The sequence below is a fragment of the Petromyzon marinus genome, chromosome 4 (genome assembly GCF_048934315.1).
Source record: "Petromyzon marinus isolate PM22_M1 ecotype Great Lakes invasive population chromosome 4, UKy_Petmar_22M1.pri1.0, whole genome shotgun sequence".
NCBI lineage: Eukaryota > Metazoa > Chordata > Hyperoartia > Petromyzontiformes > Petromyzontidae > Petromyzon > Petromyzon marinus.
In genome coordinates this window covers 7,176,962-7,198,189 of record NC_133670.1, presented here as the reverse complement: position 1 = coordinate 7,198,189, position 21,228 = coordinate 7,176,962, and the positions used below count along the sequence as shown (strand labels likewise).

The window sequence follows — 21,228 nt, the reverse complement described above, 5'->3', positions numbered from 1 at the left end:
GAATTCATGATGGCAACGGTTAAGTGTCACAAAATCTTGTGGACCCAAAAATGCACTTGTGTTCATAATTTAACTATATTTTAGTACTGGACTGTTATATTGCATATACTGTAAAGCCTTCAAAAGATTTAGTTTTCATATTCATGCTATTTACTCATGCTATTTTAAATTATACGGTGCCCTTTTCAAATGGCTTCCTCGCTGAAATATAAAAGAGGCCAGCTTGTAAGCTCACCACATTGTCTAGAACATGTGCATTGCATTCACACCGCAGCGGTGAAATGTGAAGGTTCAGCCCTCTAATTCCTAGCGCAATGGCCCTGCTGTAAGAAGGGCCTCCACTCGAGGGAGCTACAGAGAGCCCCTCTAGAGGGTATTTAGCATTGGCCAGACATCTCAAAAAAAGGTGAGATTACCCACAGTTCACTCCACCATCCACGACCTATTGATGGACTTGCTGCGGTGAGCCCACTCACACCGGTGCTGGGTGGACAGCGTTCCGGGGGGATTAAAATAAACTTGCACCGTTGTTGCAACTGCTCCACTGGGAGATCGAGCTGATGGCCTCCGGTTTGCAAGTTCAGTTGCTAACTGTTGCACAATGGCAGCACTAACTCTAAATGGTAAATTGGTATCTATAAATAAACGTAAAAAAAAACAGGAGGAAAGATACCCCATATCCGGATGAATCGCAATTTTACTGACAAGCAAAATATTTCATTTTAGGGATGAAAAGTGCACTCCGGTTTTAGAATGCGAGCACAAACCTGGTTGTGATTTAAAACAGGATCTTGTATGGCAAGAGGAAGCTGCTGCATGATGGAATTTTTCACAAGAATGCCCTTCTGCTTGGAACTGATTCAGCGGTGCACACTGCTGCAGCATAGGGGCACTCGCAATCCGAGGCAAAAGCAGCCACCGCACGGTAGATTCCAGGAGGAAAGAGTTAAATGCTCCTCCTATCCCGTGTCAATCCGGAAGGCGCAAGGTCCTCGACTTATATCATCCAGGGGAAAACCATTCATCAAAAGCAGACATTTTGGCAGATTGCATGACTTCATCACTGTCTGGCCATGCAGGCTGGAAGCAATGTGATGCGTCAAGACAAAAAAAACACGGCAGGGTTTCTTCACTGGCATGACCCAGTGTGTGTGACCACAGACAGAACATGTGCACAGGAAAAAGGGGGCTTATTAAGGCACTTAAGGGGCCTTGTCTGGACAGATGACTGAGAAATCACCGCAATTACTATAAAGCTGTCTTTTAAAGTGTGCATGTCGGTATGTGGGGTTTTTGTTAATGTTTTGATGAGTTTGATGTTAAAGGCCTCAAGCTGCCCATACCATGAATACAGGTTTTATAAAACAGACCGTCTTTCCTTTGTTCATCAGGTTAAAACAGCAAGTTGAGTAGTGCAATTGGCACAAACACTGTTGAATCTTGTATACTTTCAAAGAGCTTAGAAAACCTACAAACAATCGAACCACATGAACCAGAGCTTATCCCCGATACCGTTGAGCACAAACCGCGGCACTGAAAGTGCATTTTTAATGCGAGTGCATGAGACACTTACTAGCAGGAGAAGGGGTGTTGTAGCCGCTGATGGGTCTCTGCGGGTGTAGCATTGACAGCCCCTGGGTTGAGAAGCCAAAGGTCTTGGGGGAAAGTCTGCTCACAGCCAGAGGGCTGGGAAATGTGTACGGCGGGTACATGATCCCAGGAAAGCCATTGGTCAGCCCACTCGATCCCCTGGGGACGCGAGAATTGTCCCTGGATGCCATGGCATTTAAGTCCAGTGTCTTCTCTCTTCTTTTTGTTTGAAAGCCTTGCCAGGTAGGTTCCCGGCTTGTTAAAATTCACGGTGCGAATGGGGTTGTTGCTTTTTATTCGACAGCTGGCCACGCGGAAAGGTGCCAACCGATAGGCAAAACGACGCGCAACATTTTCAGCATCCTTCGCTGGGACCTAAATATTGCCTGGGTGCTTCATAAATGGTTCCCATTTGATATTTTTTTTTGCATCTGTTAAAAAAGTCACGGTCTTAACATGAATCCAAAGAACGCTTGTTTGGCATTAGATTTCTGCGTCAAGACGACAATGATCTGACCGGATCAAGCGTACACTGTTGTTCTTACTTGTATCCATTCAAGGCAGCGCCGAGTGATCCCGTTGTAGATTTGGTCAGTGATAATCACTCATGGGTCCAGTATCGTCAATGCCGGTTGGCTTTTTTTTCCCAAAGGAGGCAGATACAGCCCAGAGCCAGGAATAAAAAAAAAAAAATGTAATCCTTCAGCCAAACTTAAACTTGGAGATCGATGCCGACTCTCAGGGACAGGATTCTTGTAAACCCAGAATCACGGTGCAACCATCTGTCCGTATTTGGGGAGGCAGCTGCTGTTGCTTCTTCGGCATGTGGCAATGCCACTAGCACCAGTGGTTATCTGTAAAATAACAGACACAACAAATGGTCGAGAGATAATGGAAACAAACATGAGCAAAAAGATATCGAATGCAATTCAGGGAAATGGCTTTAAATTTAATATTGTGAAACAGGCAGAAAGGGCATCTCAATCTGCAGAAATTGAAGAGATTAACCATGACCCTCTCTCTGCTAAAAACAATAAATAAACCCACGTAAACGCACAAACTAAATTATACCAAAATAATACGTCAATTGACCGAAATAAGCTCAGTTTTAATTTGATACAAAATATGTTCGTGTACATGACCACGCATTCTGCTGCATGAGAGTACTACACATGTAATGAGTCAATGTCATTTAAAATCAATTATTAACCGAAACATCTGGGCGACTGTTACGCGAGAGGCAGGCGATCAGGGGCAGCTTCCCGCAGTTGCAATGCTGCTCGGGGCACCGATTACACAGAACTTTATAGTTGTAACCCAGTTTTACAGAGACATCATAAAGTGAGCATGTAATAGGTAACACACACGAGTGGCAATCCAGATAACAAATGACAACAGACGATAGCAGTGTGACAGGGTTATTACAACAGAATTACTTTCAAGGGGCACTAAATTGTTTTCTTGACTGGGGCACTATTTTGGTTAATGCTGGGCCAGCTATTATGATGTCACTCGCTGTACAAAGTAAGCAAAGGCAATTCAGGAACTGAAAACAACTTGAACAATATTATGGAAAGTGTCTCATAATAAGTTTCTCCGTGCTCAAACAAGCACGAAGGTGGCCCTCATTTCCAGTGATGGCCTTGAGCCAATGTTGACTATTCAATTTGCAGATGGGAGGCCAGTCTTGTCCATAAGATGACCACTATTGACTTGACACAAACCAGTGTTCATGTCAATCAGTCAGCACCAAACCTACAAGGGCGCTGCCCTCAGTCTCATCACACCAGCGTGGTCCTTCTACACTAAACTAGTTTTTATTTTACGAGGTAAGGCCCAATGATTTATACAGCTCTTTTTCAGAAGCGACCTGGCTAATGTTGATAGCCCAATGAAGTGGCTTATCGTGTGGAAATGTACAGCAGCCAAATAATCTAAGCGCATGTTTCTAAATGTGGAGGGGAAACCGCAGGACCGGGGGAGACAAATCCACGTGACCACGGGAAGAAAATGCAAACCCCAAATATACAGGTGTCAGGGTCGGAATCAAACCCACAACCTCCTGTATACCAGGCGAGGTAGTTAACATCTCGACACCAGTGCAAATGCGAAATCTTGGCATTCGCACTGGGAGGCGATGCCAGTGGGGGCCACCCATTCCGTGCCATTCACGTGGCGCTTAAATGCACTGCCGAGATCTCTGACACAACATCTGCGCAGTCCACAATATCAGTCTGCCCACTCCAAAACTCCCAGAATTAGAGGTCATGGAAGTATGGGTACACACACGCACGATGGTGTTGCTGATAACTAATGAGGATCGCATCGATTGTGGAGTTTACATCACTGGTTGTCGCTGTAGTTTGAAGCAATTGGCTCAAAATCAGATTACAAATTCAATCAAGACTACAAATTCTAAATCTCTTATAACTGAATTAATTGAAGGACTATTTCCAAAAAAATGAGTCATACTTCGAGAAATATTTCTTAATTCCATCCCCGCCAATAATTTCTGACCCAACCATATTGTCACTTCAAGTCGTGTTACAGTAATTAATATTAATATAAATTAATATGCAACCATGGCAAAACGTCGTTAAGATAATTGTCCACGTGCAAAAACATATTAAACACGGAGCGTATCCACAACATGTCACGTACGTACACAAACTATTCCACGCGACCGCAAAAAAGAGCAGAGAGCATTCTCGGTGGCAACAATACAGTATGCGGGGGGGACAGTGCCTGCCTGGCTTGTGGAATGCTCTGAGCTCAAGGAATTGAGAGCAAGCTCAACGACACGCATTCCCGACGGAGCCCAGAAACGCCGCCTTTTACCATCACACCGATGGCCACGAAAACAAAATAGCGTCGATTGCATTGCGGAGCTTCTGTGCGCGCATCTTCAACCCAGTGCAACAGGATTGGGAATTCAATGCGTCCCTTTCTTGTGGGCCGAGTGCAAGCAGCTGTATGGGCAGGAAGCCGCCTCGGCAAACCATGCGAAAGCACAATGACCGGAAGGAAGGGCTTGCAAGTTGGCTCGGGGACACTGCTGCCGAGAGGCGGTCAAGCTTTCTCTCTTCAGAATCAGAATCTTTGTTTACGCTGCGGGAGGAATCTGATGAGCTGTAAAGCTCGTCATAGTGTGTTTTTTTTTTCTCCCACAGACGTCCAGTAGGGGTGCGGGTCAGGACGTTTACAACAAAACAATACAAAACACACGATAGGAGTGTAAAGTATAAAGGTAATTAAATCGAACACAAATAACAACTTCACCAGATAAAGCCCACTGAGCTATTAGCCTCTTATTCTTGGTTCTTTCGGTAAGGTCACGTAGAAGATAATTTTATTGTTTTATATTTTTCTTATTTTATTGTTTCCCTTCTACGTGGTGACTTTACCGAAAGAACCAAGAATATGAATCCCTGCAGTCGCGAAAGCTTTAGATCAAAATTTATTAGCTTCTTGTTTCAGAAGCGACCTGCCCACAAGCGATAGCTCAACGAAGTGGCTTATCATGTGTAGATTAATAGCAGGCATATAATCTAAATAATCTGAGCCAAGGATACAAATATAATTACAAGTGATTTCAATATTACGTTACACCTTAGCAGTAATTGATACACAACTGGCTTATTGAGGGTAAATGTACTGGCGTGGTGTCAATGTGCGGTGCACTATAATAAGGAGCCGAATGCAATGTCAACGCATTTCTCAACACGACTGAAAACATGGCCACAATCACGATTAAGACGTGTTTAATTCGAAGCTATTTTGAGAAACAAATCTGGACGAGACTCCTTCCCCCTCCCGAGGCTTCAAATCAATTCTTAAACTTCTTCTCTTTTTGTCATTTGTCAGCAATGTCCTGGAAAAGTGTATAATCAGCAGGCTGTGCAGCCGATGGGTTCTGTAATAAATTATTTTTATTTTTCACGTGGAGAAACGGATACACGAGGGAGATGTATTGTCTGCTTACAGTATTTATTTTAATATATATGCAGTTTGCACATGCACAGGGCATGGCTACTGGGCCTGGCATGCAGGAGGTCGTGGGTTTGATCCCTGTATATTTGGAGTTTGCATGTTCTCCCCGTGGTCGCGTGCACTTTTCTCCAGGTCTCCCGGTATTTCCCTCCACACTTAGACACGTGTGCTTGGATTCTTTTGGCTGCTATAAATGTCCACATGATAAGCCACTTCGCTGAGCTATCATTTGTGGCCAGGTCGCTTCATAATAAAGAGACAATAACTCAGTGAGCTTTACCTGGTGAAATAAAAAAAAATGTTTAACAGTTCAGTAATCCACCCGCAGGACTAACCCTCTTAACTTACCTCCAAAGTGGTACTTTGTGGTATTTTGGAGACAAGTTAAGTGAGATGATGGGCTTGAGTCAACCCACAACCAGAAGTTGAACTATAAACCTTCTAATTGCGATCCCCTCACTCCCCCACTGAGTCACTAGGCCGGTTCTTCACCGCACTACAATGGTAAATACCTGCGTACTGATGAATCGGCGTGTGTACTGTGTACAAAGAGATAACGATGATGCCCTGCACATAGTCAACGTGTCATATCCAAAATAAAACACAAAACATTTAAACAACCGAACAAAAATGTAATCAATAATCAGCATGGAGGCAATGTTACTGTGACATTGAAGTCTTACATAATGCGTTCATGATTATGCAACTGCATATTTAATCCGTTCGTTCGTTGGTTGGTTGGTTAAAATGACTATTATAACCTCCGTACGGTTGTCACGCTGACCAAATAATGGAGCTAAAGCAAAGCAGTACGCAAGGAAGCATGGTAGAGGGGGGAATGCATGCTTGGAAATTCCACTCAGCAAAAAAGACATCTATGGATCAGAGGACATACACAAGTTCGAGACATGTTGACTTGTTAACAAATGTAAGTGGGCTTGTGTAGGGCAGGTGACGAGAAGAGACAGATGGCCAGCGGTCAAGTGTAACAAGGAGTAATGATGGTCAATAAGGAAAAAGAGCGCACGCTCGAGTGGGGATGTCGATTGCAAGGTGCAGCGCTGGAATCAGCACGCGTGCAGGAGCTCGACCGATTGCTGCATCACGAGTGGTGCTGGTTTGGAGAGGACCTTCATCTGGCAATGGATGGCTCGTGGCCGATGAGGTTGCTGATGTTTAACCCAAAATTTTACATGTTTCGAACTCGGTCTCTTCATAGACGAACGTGTAAATGCTTGGCTAATAAATAAATAAAAAGTACTCTATATATATTTTTTTTGTTTTACTCAATTGAAAAATCTAAAGACCGCACGAGAGGTGTACAGAGTAAATTATATTTTAAACTACTAGCTTTACTACCCGGCTTCGCGCGGGACTTGGATTCACCACGCCCGGCCGCCTTTGTCTCCCCAGTGGCGATGTTCACACACAACGCCAGTTACTCGTTTGAGGCTGAGTCGACCTAGGGGAGGCCCAGGACCGGTTAAAATAATCGTCACCGGTGGTGGCCGTGAGCGGGAATCGAACTCGGGTCGCCGGGTTCGTAGCGCAGCGTAGCGCTAACCACTACACTACTGCTCCCCCCCCCCCCACACACACACGCGCAGACACACACACAAACACACAGACAGCACGCTAACCACTACACTACCGCTCCCCCCACACACACACAGACACAAACACACAGACAGCACGCTAACCACTACACTACCGCTCCCCCCACACACACACACACACGTGCGTCCATAGGTACACATACACGCGCTTGCTGCAGACACACCACGCAACTTTCAGGGTGCGTACGGCAGTAAACGACTGAAATAATAAACCAATGCTGCGCGAACAACGCCTTAGACCTGCAACACATTTGTATGGCACTTTACCCGCGGAGGGTTGGGGGGGGGTGCGTGACGTCAGCAGCCACACTGCGTTACGCCTCCGCATGCGGGGACATGACAGATGTGACGTCACAGCTCACTTTCCGTGCAAAATAAATGCATTATTGCGCCTCCCCCCCCAAAAAATATACAAAAGTCTATTTTTATAATTTTTTCATGGTGTACAGTCTGCAAAAGTACCCACATGGCAAATTTCAAGTTTGTTGCATGTCGGGAAGTACGCTAAACATTTTGAACAGACACACATTCACAAATTTCCCTTTTACATATATAGATTAAATACTGATGCGTTTTGATGAACACAACTAAGAGGGTCTCTAAAGCCCATAAGCAATTACACATTCGCACATTTACACTGCCCATCACCTGTAAGCCAAAGCTCCACATAAGCATTGACACTGCAGTTATCAATCAGCCCCGTGTGTGTTATCTGCTCACAGCCTTGGCTTGTTTACTTAACAGACTCAGAGATGTTCTCACCCTATGCTTTCCTGCATCAGGAAGGAGGCAAAAAATAACTCTGCTTGGCAAGTTGTACCACAGTCAAGGCTGGATTATGGACTGGGCCAGTGGGGACAGTGGCCCAGGGCCTCGGACTGCCTGGAGGCCTCCAAGCCTCAGGCCTCAGGCCACGCGCGGTGCTTGGCCCGAGACTTCCGAAGGAAGTTGAACGCCAGGGCCCTCAGTGCGCACAGCGCAAGCTGACCACTCGGCCTCTGGGTGCTCATAGCGTGAGCTCACCACTAGGGCCCCCCAGACCCCTCAGCGCTTACAATGTGAGGGCCCCCCAGGCCTCTTGGCGTTTAAAGAGTGAGCTGACCACTCGGACCCCTAGGCCCCTGGGGCTTAAAGCATGATCTGACCACGAAGGCCCCTCAGCACCTACAGTGTGAAGGCCCTCGGTGCTTAAAGCGTGAGCTGACCACTAGGGCCCCTAGGCCCCTAGATACTTTCGGTGTGAGTTGACCACTAGGGCCCCCAGGCCCCTCGGTGCACACATCAAGCGTAACACCTGGGGCCCCTTGGTACATACAGTGCATGCTTTAAACGAGAGCCTCTCAGAGAGTACAGTGCTTCTGTACAACTGAGCTACTGGTTGGCACGCTACAATATGCTGTGACATGATACAATATTCACCAACAAGTCAGTTAATTCTGCATGACAGGACAGTTTGAAGGGCGTCATATTATGGCATGCCGTTCGTTATTTGACGTTAGGTACAAGTAGACTGTAAAATACTACCACTTGATTGTATTTTCCAACAAAATTCAAAATCTTTTTTTAATAAGTATTGAGATATGCTATAAATATATTCATATAAATAGCATACTCGTTCTGAAATATGGACCACAAACGTTGGAATCGTGGTGCTTCCAACAGGAAAGCCAAAAAAAGAAAAGGAGGCAAGAGAGGCAGTTTTGCTTCGAAGTCTTCAACTCATTGCCAACTTCTTTCCCTCTGATAGTAATAATGATTAACACGTAGGCTTTCGCGACCAGTATTATTCATAATAAAGGTTTTTGGGTTAGATCGCGTAAGTATAAATGTGTCGCAACCCTCCACCACCCGACATGGCCAATCCGTAAAAAATGGTGTCACGTTAACAAAACGCAAATTAATTACTTCAGCCCACCAGTGTGTTTGAAAAGTGAATGTTGTGGATTCATACTTATGCGATCTAACCCAAAAACCTTTATTATGAGTAATAATGATGACAGCAGCACTATTGTCAGCTGTGAGGAAGGTACTAGCACTAGTTCAGTTTCCAGTAATCGTGTCATGCCCCCAGAGCCATCCTTTGAAGGCGAACCCTCAACAGCTAATGGTATACAAGCACCATCATTTCCACCTCAGGAGCAGTTGGGCAGTTCACAAGAATCAAATCAGCAACCAAGCCATTCCTGGTGCTATGAGGTCCACTGACCCTGCATTATGGCAAAGCACTTACAGTGACATTGTTAAGTCAGTGCTTATTGAAAGAGCAGTCCCCTTCCAAAACCACAGTGAAAAATACCCAGCTTCAGTCCGAGATAGAGCGCTTGGTGGAAAGACTAGAAGTTTCAACAATGAACTTCTGAACTGTATATTGCGAAATGGGCAGAATAATTTTAGGCAGTGGCTACTGTACTCACCCTCAACAGGTTGTGTGTACTGTTTTGCATGCAAACTGTTCTCCAGCAAGCTCGGTGGCTTTAGTCAGGAGTTTAGTGACTGGAAGCACTCTGAAAGAATAGGGGAACACGAAAAGAGTGCAGAACACAAAACATGCATGCTTGCCTTGCACCGGCGGACAAAGGGCAGTGCTATAGATGCAGATCTCATGCAGCAACTTGATGGGGAACGTGAACACTGGAGGGACATTTTGAAAAGAGTTGTAGCAGTGATCAAGTTCTTGGGTGAAAGAGGACTTGCGTTTAGGGAAGATGATGAACGGTTTGGGTCAACCCATCACGGTAATTTCCTTGGCATCCTAGCATTGCCATCACGATTTGACCCATTCTTAGCTGAACATACTAAAAAGTTTGGTGGAAAAGGAAGAGGCGCAGTGTCCGATTTGTCATCGACAATATGTGAAGAACTCATTGAGCTAATGGGTCAGAAAACTCACCAAACAACAGCAGATGAGATTCGGGATGCCAAATATTTTTCAATAATTGTTGACTCCACCCCAGACCTGTCACATGTGGACCAATTGACGTTCATATTCCGGTTTGTTAATAGCAGCAGGAATGTGGTGGAGCGAATCCTGGGCTTTCAGCAAATTGAGAGCCACACTGCTAAAAGTTTAGCAGACCGTGTGACGTTGATGGTAGAGGGCCTTGGGTTGGACCTCTCAAACTGTAGAGGTCAGTCATATGGCAATGCAAGCAACATGTCAGGAAAATACAATGGGCTACAGGCCCACCTGAAACACAACAACCCTCTGATAGAGTATGTCCCTTGCGCAGCGCATTCACTTAACTTAGTTGGTGTTAACACCTTCGATGGCAGTAGCCCAGAGGCTGACGAGTTTTTTAACATGTTGCAGTCACTGTACACATTTTGCTCTTCATCCACACACAGATAGAGGAAAGTCTTTCGGAAGACAGATGTCAGACTGACATTAAAATCGCTGTCCAGTACTCGGTGGAGTGCTCGGGCAGAGTCAACTAAGGCACTGTGGAGAAATTACACCATCATTAGAGAGGCCTTCGGTCATACTTGACCAGTTCCATGCTACAAGCATGCACCTACTGAAAATTGTCATTGACATCTCTGTAGCAGCACAGCTTTTATCTTTGTTTAAGGCTTTTGAAAGGGTAGCCTTAAATGTCATGTAAGCACGATCTTCAGCGAAAGAGGAAACACAAAACATTTGCAGATGAGAGCTCAGAGCCAGGTGTGACACTTGAGGGGAGGGAGAAGTTCAAAATAGAAACATTTTATGTGGTCATTGATAAGCTAGTGGCATGCCTTGAACATCGCTTGGACGCTTACACGCATTTGAGCAGTCTCTTTGGAATTCTGTTTATGTCAGATCAGGTGTCTAACAGTGATGTCATAGTGTTCCCCAATGTTTTCGTGGCACTTCGGATTTTTCTAACTTTGCCAGTGACAAACTGCCAGGGTGAGCGGACATTTTCACTTTTAGGCAGAATAAAATATGAGCTTGCGGAGTAGCGCGTTGCCAAAGACGTCTCAGCTCATTGTCACTTGTGTCAGTAGAGTCAGACCTTGTCAGACAGCAAGATTTTTACGATCTAGTGAACAATTGTGCGAGGAGGAAGGCAAGAAAGACACCAACATAGGAAAGCGGGGGGGGGGGGGGGCGCCAAAAGGCCCGGGGGCCACACGGGACCATGATCAGGCCCTGACCACAGTACATGCAAAATATAAATTACGGTCGAACTCTGCATGCCTGGAGCCTACTGGCATACTTGAGAATTCATGTCACGGTTCTGTTACTCGGTTACCCACTTTGAACATTCAAAGACAAAACGTCTCCACGATGCAAAAAAACGAGCACAGGGCAGAGAATTTTACCGTCGGGAAAACCCCGAGCCAGTGGTGAAAATTCCACATTCCAATGCCCCGCACCTCCGATAGTTAGCAAGGTTGGCTACGTACAGTGCGAACGAAAGAAGTCCAATGTACGTACGTACGTACATACAAAGGAGCCTGCATAACGTAGGGATGCTGTTGATCTCCAAACAACGCGGTACTTAATTTATTGACAATTATCGGGAGACGATAGATTGAGTCGATCCCCAATGTGGAATTGAACGCGTCCACCTTCAACTATGGCCTGCCACAATGTTACGCAACCTGATCATGAATAAAATGAGACATTTTAGCATCATGACGAGCGCATTCATCAAAATTTGCAACACACAGGAAATGACTCAACGCCGTGTATTAGAACTTTACCTGAATTGTTGCTGTTCTCTGGGCACCTCCGATTAGCACAGTTGACTGCGTATGGTGAGAAAGAAGTTCAACTACAGTAAATAACTTAAGTTAAAACAAATTTAAACACAAATTACAGGAAAGAAGTTGTCAACAACAATGAGAAAATGAGGCCTTCGATGGAAAAAATACTGAAAACCGTTTTCTTTTAATGTGACCAGGTATATACAGCCCTTTTTCAGAAGTTACCTGGCCACAAATGACAGCTCAGTGAAGTGGCTTATCGTGTGGAAATGTATAGCAGCCAAATACTCCTAACGCACGTTTCTAAAAGATGTCAAAGAGAAGCGGCCCCCCACGTGGTTTGGGCTCATTCCACTCGCGTGCTCACGACGGAGTCCCTCCGCTTTTCAGAGCCAATTTCCTTCTCGTCCCACCGCCAAGAGTGTGGAACAAAATTACTCTTTTTATAAAAACGGGTGAAGATTGCCAAAAAGGTAGTGACCGATGATGTCTGCGTGACGTAAGATACGTGAATTTGCAATGTTTGAGAGGAAATCGGCACTGTATATTTTTTTCTATTGGAAATCGAGGAAACCGTGCCAATTTGCAACATCCGTTCAAACTGTTAGGCCCCACACTTCTTAGAATCCAGGCCCGTGGGATATATAAAGTTAAAAATAGCGATACGTATCAGCGCAAGTGTCTCGTACGTCCCATTGTTAAATTGTCCACAAGTCTAATGCACGTAATCATTGTATCTGGTAAAGGTGCCACTGTGGCCGGGCACTCGAATCACAATGAAGTGGTTTTGATTTCTTATCCTGAGTGGGAAGGTGGAAGGTATCTTTTACATACTGCCCAGGGAAGTACCACCGCCTACGACGAGAGTACAGACATCCTGAAGGGGCTCTGCCCAGCATGGATGTCTGGCTGAGAATGCCATAGAACACAATGACCAGTTTATTATCTCTTATAGCTGTCGTCAGTGTGTCCTCTTACAGTAATTGTAACAGTTATAAGCGTATCAGAGTACAATCGTTTTCCACAAGCCAGCCAGCACTGGAAATCCTCCCGGTGACTAACATTATCAGCCAGTGTACAATATCGGGTCATCTGTTTTGCCCGTTTGTGGCTGATGTGTTGTGGAGGCACTGGTTAGGCCGCATTGTGAAAGTGAGCTCCCTTAGCTGGAGGTGCATCGGTTGTGCTGGACCATAATCGATGCACCGATTGTAAACTACACTTCCTCTCTGAGCTCCGTCTAACATGAGTGGTATTGCACTGCGGCTCAACTGGATGCTCACACTTTCACTGATCAGGTGTTTTTTTTTCTTTCAATATGGATGTATGTAACAGCGAGACCTTCAACAGACATCAATCACACCTGCTAAATCACCACCTCAATAGAGCTAAGCCCCTAATTGTTGGTCTCAAGTGGGGAAACTCAGATGTCACCTTTCCTGTTTTTCGTTCAACATTTAGAAACGCGCGTCTCGGTAATGTCGATTACTTTGCTGCTACAAAATCCCACGCAATGTGCCACTTCGCTGAGCTATCATTTGTGGCCGGGTTGCTTCTGAAAAAAAGAAGCTAATAGCTCAGTGGGATTTATCTGGTAAGAAAAAAAAATAGTTTCGTTTTGTTTGTAGATTTTTTAAAAAGTGATTTGTTTACCTTTCCTATGCTTTGCACTCCCGTCGTGTTTTTTTATTGTTTGTTGTAGTAACGTTCTGACCTGTCGCTACTGGACATGTGAAAAATAACTTGACGGCTCATCAGATTCCTGCAGTATAAATACAGATTCCGATTCTCAGTGTAATCAGTCTTAGCATGCAAACAAAAACAGTAGCTGTACCAGCATGCTTTTACTTGTGCATGTTTAAGCGTGCTCTATTGGTTAGGTTTTTTTTCATATTCAATGCACTCGTACACAGGAAATTCCACTGATGTCATTGAACTTGTTGTGCAATAATATACCGCCACGTAAAACACGTGCGAACAGTACGCATTAAATAGACACCGAGCTGAAAAACACGCAGTTTATGCACGGTAGCAGATTTTTCTAATCTTGCATAAATCTGACCACGATACGCCGCATTGGCGACCGATTCACATCCGTGAGGTTGTGACTTAAAAGTTCAGTCAGACGTGAACCCAGCAAATCCTTCCGGTGTTGATAAAAAAAAAATGCGTACCACTTCGTGGCGAGTCATAAGCGATTGTAGCAGGGGGAAGAGACCAGCGGCCGCCATAACAACGTGGAATTTCCACCACCGTCTCAAAGCCACCAAATAAAATAAGCACGGTCCAATGCCCATCTGATTATGCTACACTTTTCTCTTTTAACTATCATTCAACTCCCGCTCCGATTTCTCGAGGAATATAATGGCATTCCAACAGCAAATTCATTCTTGGGATACATTTTAGAGTTCAGCTGCATTAAAGTGTCCACAACTCCTTTATCGATCTAGGATTCTCAGAAAAAATCATTTTGCGGGACATAACCCTCATCCCTCAAACCACCATTCGACTTTTCATCAGCAGTAGTGAACTTGTGGCAATTGCTTTTAGGTGGGTGCAGTGATAAAAAAAAAAAGTTTTACAAATAATAGTTCCCGTAAACAAATTAAATAATACTTCTTAAGATCGCAGTTACAACTACCTACAGATCTAATACGCGCCAAACTTAGCAGCATATGGCCAGACAAAAAGTCTACATCACTCGCATACAAAATCCGACGGCTATGAGCCATACTTATTGCTGCAGCGCTGTAAAGTTGCCAATCACGGACACTTACTCCAGAGACAGAACACACGATTCTGACATTCAAGATGAAGCGTCTTCGGAGAATTCTACAAATACCACGCGCAGTTCGCCACACGCACAAGAGTCAGCTGTCGCTGAAATCCACACGAAGCGCCGTTGACCACAGTGAAGATGAGGAAACGTTGCCTCACCGGGAATGCGAGAAAGAAAGCGAAAGAGAGGACGACCCAACATCGATTGGATGACAAATGTGAACACGTGGACCGGTCTTTAATAAGCCGTGGGCACACACTCTGCCGCGCCATCCACTCGTGTCCCTTTGACAGATGTCTCTATAGTTGTTTATCGAACTTGCCGTACGTCAACTTTTGTCGCTCGTTAATCCTGAACCCAAGTCTTCGCGGTCTTCTAGATTAAGTTATTCTAACATATTCAGCACTTCGCTCCCGTCAGATGTTATAGTAGTCACGTCATCCGCAAATGTGGGATGCTTCGTGTTTTTCTCCGTTAATATAAATTTCAAGACGTCACCTTTTCTGACTGACTTTTTTATATTTACGTTGGTACTTCCTTCATGTAATCTTAGTTCCAGTTTTGTAAGTAGATTTTGTTTTTAAAACATGCTTTGGTTATTTAGGCCTCGGTTTGTGAGAGCTTGGATGAATGCGTCAATTCTAATTAATCAAATGTTTTTCAGACTCTACCAAGGACAGGCACATTGGTAATTCAAATTAATTGGCCTCTGCTAGAATTTGGTTAATAGTATTGGATGCGGTCGATGATGTGAACTCCTCCTCTTCTGAATCTCGTGGACGTTAATTTTCGGACTTTAAAATAAAATGTCATCACGCAGCATAGTCGTTACTTTGCTGGCGATGTTGCTCAAAATTGAGTCTGGGAATTGGCCTTGATTGGTAAAGCTGCATCGTGAAGTTTGAAAAGTGATCGGCTGAGGGGTTTTGTAGTTATTATGAAAACACTGGGGGCGTTCTGACAGACGAAAGCGTGGACGGACATAAAAAAAAAAGTCTGTGCTTGCAGTCAGTAGCATTCCTTAAAAATATTATTTTTTGATTAATACAATTTCTAGTTCACTGCAGTACGTTTCTATAGCCAGCTACACAACAACAATGTCCAGGGAATGCATTGGATCTGAAGGTCTCTCAACCCAAACAAACACTCAGCACTACATATCTTTCTCCTTTAGCAATTCATTTCCCCTCAGTTATTGAAATGTCTTTATTTGCGACTTGCTGAGGTCACCGTTTATTTGATTTAAATACGATTTTGAACAACATGAGTCACGCCACTGGCAAGTTTCAATTAAATATATTGAACAAAATAATAATGAAAACATCCAGACTTTTCTGGGCTAAGATTCAGCTAGAATGTTGGTAACGGTTCACATTTAAGTTTATAAACACTTTTTTCACATGACGATTGCTAGTTTTCCCCTCCGACTTTGTTGCAATTTTTGTTTTTGAAAAAAAACAAAAATATGTAGAAACATATACCATTGAAAGCTTTAGAAAATACCACGATGGAACTACACCTTTGAAGATGCTTTGATATCTCATGGCCACGTCCCATTACAACATTTTAAAAAGCGCAATTGAACATTCTATAAAATAAAAGTAATTAATGGAAAATGGATAGAAGAAACATGACAAAACATTTTCTCTTGAAACTAGGCCTCTGCCTGCTTGCCTTGCCCAACCCCAAAAGCCCAGAACGGACATGAAGGCTAAACCCCAAAAATAGAATGGGAGTATTGCAATATGTGCCAAGATCATTAAATAAAGTCTACAATCGAGTGAACGTCTGGCAAAACAACCTTTGAAGTAATTGCCATCTGTCTTCCAGTTGGCTTTACCGTGTATTCGTGAAACTATTTGGGCACAGTTTCATTACAAAATACTACGCACGGCAACCATTTTACATAAGACGTGTGCACATTAGGAGGTGCGCCATATTGTACAATTGTAAAGTACTGAATCTATAACGTGTCACATTATGATACGTTTTTTTATATCTATATATTGCTACATTGCTTGCAATATTTTTTTTACTGAACGGATTGATGATGATGAACAGCTACATTGCATTATTTATTTTCACACACGCACAAAATAAAGTAAACAATACACTGCACTGTGGACAATCTGAGCACGTGGCGCTACCAGTAGAGCATTCAACACAGAACGGGAGTGCTGCGAATTCAAATCTTTATTTGTAGGTTGACTAATCCCATCATCCGCTCATGGTCGATACTTTCTGAGGATGTGGGAATCAGCAATTAAGATAGGCACTGCTCCAGTCCGCATTTCAGAAAGGAGACAATGTAGGTCCGAGTCATATACAGTTTGCTTCCACCAATGGGAGAATATTTCACAAAAACAATCACGGAAAATTCAGGTTTTTATTTTTTGGCCGTTTTGGCCCAGTGGGTGGATTTTGCATGAAACCAGAAGGCTGTCGGAGTGCTGATTGTGGCTCTCGTTCGTCCCACCGACGAAACGTCGACAAGCAACCAGGCTGTGCCCGTCTCACACGCGTACGTGCCCACGCTAACGTGCGAGTGCGTGTGCGGTTTTGCCCACTCTCAAGTTGCAGCACTTGTCCAAATATGACTGAGTGCAAATTTAAAACAATGATTATGATGACGATGGTGAAGACAACAAAGAAGAAGATGATGACGATGTTGAAGACAACAAAGAAGAAGATGACGAAGACAACGAAGAAGAAGATGACGAAGACAACGAAGAAGACGAAGACAAAGACAAAGACGAAGAAGATGATGATCACAATAAAGATGATGATGATGAAGATGATGATCACAATAAAGATGATGATGATGAAGATGATGATCACAATAAAGATGATAAAGATGATGATGATCACAATAAAGATGATGATGATCACAATGAAGATGATGAAGATGATCACAATGAAGATGATGATCACAATGAAGATGATGATCACAATGAAGATGATGATCACAATGAAGATGATGATGATCACAATGAAGATGATGATGATCACAATGAAGATGATGATGATCACAATGAAGATGATGATCACAATGAAGATGATGATCACAATGAAGATGATGATCACATTGAAAATGATCACAATGAAAATGATGATGATCACAATGAAGATGATGATGATCACAATGAAGATGATGATGATCACAATGAAGATGATCACAATGAAGATGATGATGATCACAATGAAAATGATGATGATCACAATGAAGATGATGATGATCACAATGAAGATGATGATGATCACAATGAAGATGATGATGAATATGGTAATAAGTTATGGTGGCAATGGTGATGGTCAGCATGCTGCGCTACAGACCCGGCCACCCAAGTTCGATTCCTGCTCACGGCCAACACCAGTGACGACTATTTGAACCGGTCCTGGGCCTTCCCTAGGTCGACTCAGCCTAGAATGAGTACCTAGGGCAGTGTGTAAACATCGTCACTAGGGAGACAAAGACGGCCGAGCGTGGTGATGGCCACCCACCCCCTCGTGTGCGGTGCAGGCCTTCATTAGGTGCTTGCTAACAGCACTTGCACAAACAGTTTGTTAAGGCTATACGGGGGATATCTGTCTTTGTAAAAATGGCAATGCGGATGATAATGATGATGACAGTAATTAATAAAATAATGACCACAATGAAGAGGATGATGTTCATATTCTCGGTTCTTTCGGTAAAGTCACGTAGAAGGGAAACAATAATATAACCATCATCACACCTGATGATGATTGCTTGTGTTGCAGTCGAAGCGTCGTGAGAATTGTATTGTTTTACATTTTTATTGTTTCCCTTCTACGTGACTTTACCGAAAGAACCAAGAATATGAATCCCTGCAGTCACGAAAGCTTTAAATCGAAAGCGAGGTTAGTCTGTTTCACGAGAAGCTTATCTATAAGCAGCGTCATGTTGATGGATAAGAAAAAGCAATTTGAGGCTGCCGATGTATGTATGCTGAAAAAGGAAAAAAGGGGAAAAACCCTATTATTATATGTTGAACTTCTTTCGCACCATACGTATCCAACCGTGCTAATTGGAGGTGCGGGATGATGATGACAATGATGACACGAGTCTACCGAGGTAATGATCAGGACAGGTGCTGCCAGGGAATCCAACTCAGGGTTGATAGTGAAGCGATGCCCCCCCCCCCCACCCAATCCCCAACGCTAAACCATAAGAAAAAACAATCCACACTGGACATCTTGAGAGCATTGGAGTTGCTCCTCGTGTGTCGTACACATTGCCAGACAAAGTCGACGTGAAGCAGAACCGTAGCCACGCAAGCTCCACCGTCTGCCAAGTGGAAACTTACAGATGTCACGGCGACACACCCACGTGTCCATTAACGTGAGAACGTGACTTGCAAAGAGCTTGGATTTAAAAATAATAAACAGATATCGTGCTGCCCTTGTAAACAAAATGCTGGACGAAAGGCCGCTCTACGCCGTCAGTGAGGGGCTTGTTTGACCATGCTTCACCATCATGGGGCCTCCTTTGCCAGTACCAAAATATGATAATGTATTTTCCCCTTTTTTCTGGCAACAAAACAGGTGTTAAGATTTCGATTGAAAGCTTTCGTGACTGCAGGGATTAATCTTCTTGGTTCTTTCGGTAAAGTCACGTAGAAGGGAAATAACAAAATAATAAAAATAAAACATAATAAAATAAAATGATCACTTTTATTATGTTTAATTTTAATTATTTTATTATTTCCCTTCTACGTGACTTTACCGAAAGAAACAGGAATATAGGTGTTTAGATGTTAAAACACCAAACTGAAACCTTTTACAAGGAATCGTGTCTGCATTAACCACTATGATTGTGGTCAGAATACAAACAAAAACACTCTGATAATATGATGCATTGTCTTTTAAATGAGAGCTCGGGGTGAGCAGCTACCCATGATGTAGAGGCTCACCCCGAGCTCTCATTACTCTGATAGTGGCATTGTCTTTGTGCTGTTCGCCTTTTGGCGTCTTCTGGTCTAACACCGTGTGAGACGAGGCTCAAATGAAAGCTGTCTCTGGTGCGGACCAATCAGTTTCAAGGACAATGCATATACTGTTATCAGAGTGTGTTTTTTGTTTGCATTCTAACCACAAGTATATGTGGTTAATGCAGAGATGATTCCTTGTAAAAGGTTTCAGTTTGGTGATTTAACATCTTATCACAGCTGTTTTGTTGGCAGAAAAGAGGGGGAACCTGTTATCATGCTTCCCCATGTTGACCAGTGCAGGTTGACGAATCAGAATGAGAATATTTATCCTGGAGAAATCCGATGAGCTATGAAGCTCTTTTTTTTTACAGATGTCCAGTCAAAGGCAGGTCAGGAAGTGAAAACAACAAACACTACACAAAACACGATCGGAGTGCAAAGCATAGGAAAGGAAAGCAAATCACTAATAATAAATACACGTAAAATAAATCAAGTATACAAGTTAAAATTGCACAAGTTCACCAATTTCCTAAGTTTGGACAAGGCAGCAAAACAACAGCAAGAACAGTCCCAGGCCCACACCAGGACAACAACATCAAACAGTCCTCGAAATAAAATTGCGCATTAAAACTGAACTACCAGATGAAAGTTACAAATCACATTTGCAAATGCAGTTGCATCCAGCACTAAATCTTCCGCTTGAGCATATTTGCTGAATGAAGATTTACGACGTTCAGGGAGAGGAAACAATGTTGTTACAAAACGTTGGTGCTGCACCGGCAAATGCTTTGGGTCACCCATTCCTATTCTTGGGATGGTTAAAAGGCAATTAGATGGACGTCTTAGGTTTTTTTTGGGGGGGGGGGGGGGGTTTGACAGTGAGGTTAATGAAGTAGCTAAGTATAGCAAAGATTTGCCAATCAGGATTTTATGGATGAACGGGACCCAATGTAGATTTCTTCTTGCACAAAGAGACGTGCGATGTCACAATGGTCGGCCTTGTATGGCACATTCAGTGCAAATCTAAGAATATAATGACAAAGCGAGGTTACATAGTCTTGGTTCTTTCGGTAAAGTCACGTAGAAGGGAAATAATAAAATAATATAAATAAAACAATACAATTCTCACGATGTTTCGATTGCAACACAAGCAATCATCATCAGGTGTGAAAACCACAGCTACGAAAATCTGAAAGAAAAAAAAACGCCACTTTTTTCAAATTTTCTTGCTGTGGTTTTCACACCTGATGATGATTGCTTGTGTTGCAATCGAAACGTCGTGAGAATTGTATTGTTTTATTTGTATTATTTTATTATTTCCCTTCTACGTGGTGACTTTACCGAAAGAACCAAGAATATGAATCCCTGCAGTCACGAAAGCTTTAAATCGAAAGCGAGGTGAGTCTGTTTCACGAGAAGCTTATCTGTAAGCAGCGTCATAGTGGTCAAAGATTGGTTGAATAATAGCTTGAACAATCTGCAGGTACAATCGAATGGGGAAACAATGTTAGTTTTTACATAAAACTACCCTATTTTTATATTCCATAGGTCTTTTGGTAAAGTCACGTAGATATAAAAAATAATAACAATAAAATACATTTTGATTTAAAGC

At 43.3% G+C, this 21,228-nt stretch overlaps 1 protein-coding gene across 2 annotated transcripts in view; it reads right to left on the bottom strand.

The window, feature by feature from the left end:
• Positions 1–21,228, bottom strand: part of LOC116938796 (retinoic acid receptor alpha) — a 247,046-nt gene that overhangs the window by 142,286 nt on the left and 83,532 nt on the right. For both annotated transcript variants that reach the window (XM_032946437.2, XM_032946438.2), the window contains exon 2: positions 1,574–2,444. In XM_032946437.2, the coding sequence (XP_032802328.2) occupies positions 1,574–1,781 (208 nt within the window). In that variant the 5' untranslated portion in view covers positions 1,782–2,444. The remainder of the gene's footprint in view (positions 1–1,573; positions 2,445–21,228) is intronic.